This window comes from Eimeria mitis, genomic scaffold (assembly GCF_000499745.2).
Source record: "Eimeria mitis Houghton genomic scaffold, Emh_scaff2835, whole genome shotgun sequence".
Classification (NCBI taxonomy): Eukaryota; Apicomplexa; class Conoidasida; order Eucoccidiorida; family Eimeriidae; genus Eimeria; species Eimeria mitis.
In genome coordinates, this window is record NW_013571174.1 from 914 (window position 1) to 3,154 (window position 2,241).

At 51.5% G+C, this 2,241-nt stretch overlaps 1 protein-coding gene across 1 annotated transcript; it reads left to right on the forward strand.

The window, feature by feature from the left end:
* Positions 1 to 282: 282 nt before the first annotated feature.
* EMH_0059370 (uncharacterized protein) lies at positions 283 to 1,091 on the forward strand (the record flags this gene model as incomplete). The annotated part of the gene is made up of 2 exons (XM_013497672.1): positions 283 to 443; positions 554 to 1,091. 2 exons carry the CDS (start codon positions 283 to 285, stop codon positions 1,089 to 1,091), a joined length of 699 nt encoding a protein of 232 aa, XP_013353126.1.
* Positions 1,092 to 2,241: the final 1,150 nt, after the last annotated feature.

The window sequence follows — 2,241 nt, forward strand, 5'->3', positions numbered from 1 at the left end:
TGCAGCGTGAAGGCCTGGGTACGGTCCACACCGCGACGGCGTCGCCTTTCTTTATGCCTCGCTGAGCTGCCCATACACCCGAAGCAAAAACATGCGAACCCCGCAACACAGCCTGCCCGCAACGCGGCGCCACAAGCACCATCGGGGGGCCCCCAGGGGCTGAGGGGGGGGCCCCAGGGGCTGAGGGGGGGGCCCCAGGGACAGAGGGGGGCCCCCCAGGGAGAGAGGGGGCCTTCCCTTCTGCTGCTGGTAGAAGCTGATGCTCAGGGGAGGAGGCGGTTGATGCAGCAGATGAAGCAGCAACAGCAACAGGAGCAGCAGCAGCAGCAGCAGCAGCAGGAAGAACAGCAGGAACAGCAGCAGCAGCAGCAGCAGCAGGAAGAGCAGCAGGAGCAGCAGCAGCAGGAGCAGCAGGAGCAGCAGCAGCAGCAGAGTAAGGGGCCGTATGCCAGGGTAAGATGAGGATATCTGGGTGGTTGGGGTGTATGAAGCCCTTGAGGTTTGTTGCTGCTTCTGCTGCTGCTAGTGCTGCTGCGGTGTCTGTACACCTCAGCGTGTTTACTCGCAATGTTATTATAGGAGGAGGCCGCAGCAGGCAATCGATAAAACAAGAAAAAGAAGAAACTGAAGAAAAAGAAGAAGAAGAGAGAGAAAGAGAAGAAGAAGGGGGAGGAGAAGAAGGGGGAGAAGAAGAGAGAGAAGAAGAAGAAGAAGGGGGAGGAGGAGGAGGAGAAGAAGAAGAAGATGAAAATACAGAAGAAGGGGGAGGAGGAGAAGAAGAAGAGGAGGAAGAAGAAGAAGAAGGGGGAGGAGGAGGAGGAGAAGAAGAAGAAGAAGAGAGAGAAGAAGAAGAAGAGACAGAAGAAGAAGAGGAGGAGGAAGAAGAAGATGAAGACGAGGAAGAAGAAGAAGGGGGAGGAGGAGACGAAGAAGAAGAAGAAGAAGAAGAAGAGACAGAAGAAGAAGAAGAAGAAGAAAGAGAAAAAGAAGAAGAAGAAGAAGAAGAAGAGAGAGAAGAAGAAGATAAAGAAGATGAAGAAGAAGATGAAGCAGATAAAGAAGAAGAAGAAGAAGAAGAAGAATACGTATAGGGACAGTCTCTCTCGAGCTGCCTATACACCTCAGGAGCCAACAAATCCCGCAAATGAAAATTCAATTTATATCCAGCAGCAGAAGATATTAGAATATGCAACAACAAAGATAAACACCCATGCATGCATGCGCTGGATGTCTGCTGCTGGGGCTCTGCTGCTGCTGTTGTTGCTGTTGCTGCTGCTGCTGCTGCTGCTGCTGCTGCTGCTGCTGCTCCTTCCTCTTTTCTTCTTTCTTTGTTTGGGTGTTTATTCTTCTCTCTTCTCTTCTTCTCTTCTTTGTTATTAATGCCAATTAAAAAAAAAGAAAATAAAAATAAAATAATATAAATAACAAATATAAAAACAACAAAAAAACCCCAACAACAACAAGCACAAACAAAAAAAAAAAACAAACGACACAGACAAACTCCTATGAAAAGGGTTTAGGGTTTAGGGTTTAGGGTTTAGGGTTTAGGGTTTAGGGTTTAGGGTTTAGCTGTTCTTTCAGCTTAAGCAATACTTACTAACACCAACCCACCGAGTATCTGAATGGGGCCCCCCTGGGGGCCCCCATGGGGGGCCCCCTTTGGGGGGCCCCCAGGAGGGGGCCCCCCCGAGGGTACTGAGGAGAGTGTGTCGGCGTAGGGGCCCCCTGGTGTCTGTCTCATTTGTTGTAGTTTTTCTTTTTTTTTTTTTTTAATATATTAATAATTATTTTTGTTTTATTTTTATATCTGTATTCCCTCGGGGGCCCCAGCGGTTCCGCTGCATATACACCGCAGCCGCATTGCTGAACCCAGGGGGCCCCCTGGGGGCCCCCTCGTCGCCTTGCTGTACCCTGTTTGAACCGACATGAATCCATTCCCTTCACCAGGGGCCCCCGGGGCCCCCTCTGAACCCACTTCTTACAAAGCTGAGGGGGCCCCCCTCCCCTTACCCCAGGGGGGCCCCCCTATCAGTACCCACCTGCATCATGTCTATAACCCAGGGGCCCCCGAATCCTCTTCTCCAGCCCCCAGTACCCTTTCTCTAAACCCCTCTGGGGCCCCCGCTTACACACCCTCCCCCTCAATCGCCCCGCGTCCTCGCTTGTTACCCGGGGGCCCCCTGAGTACCCTCGTGTATGGGGTATGGGTATGATGGGTGGTGGTGAGTTTGAGGATTTGTT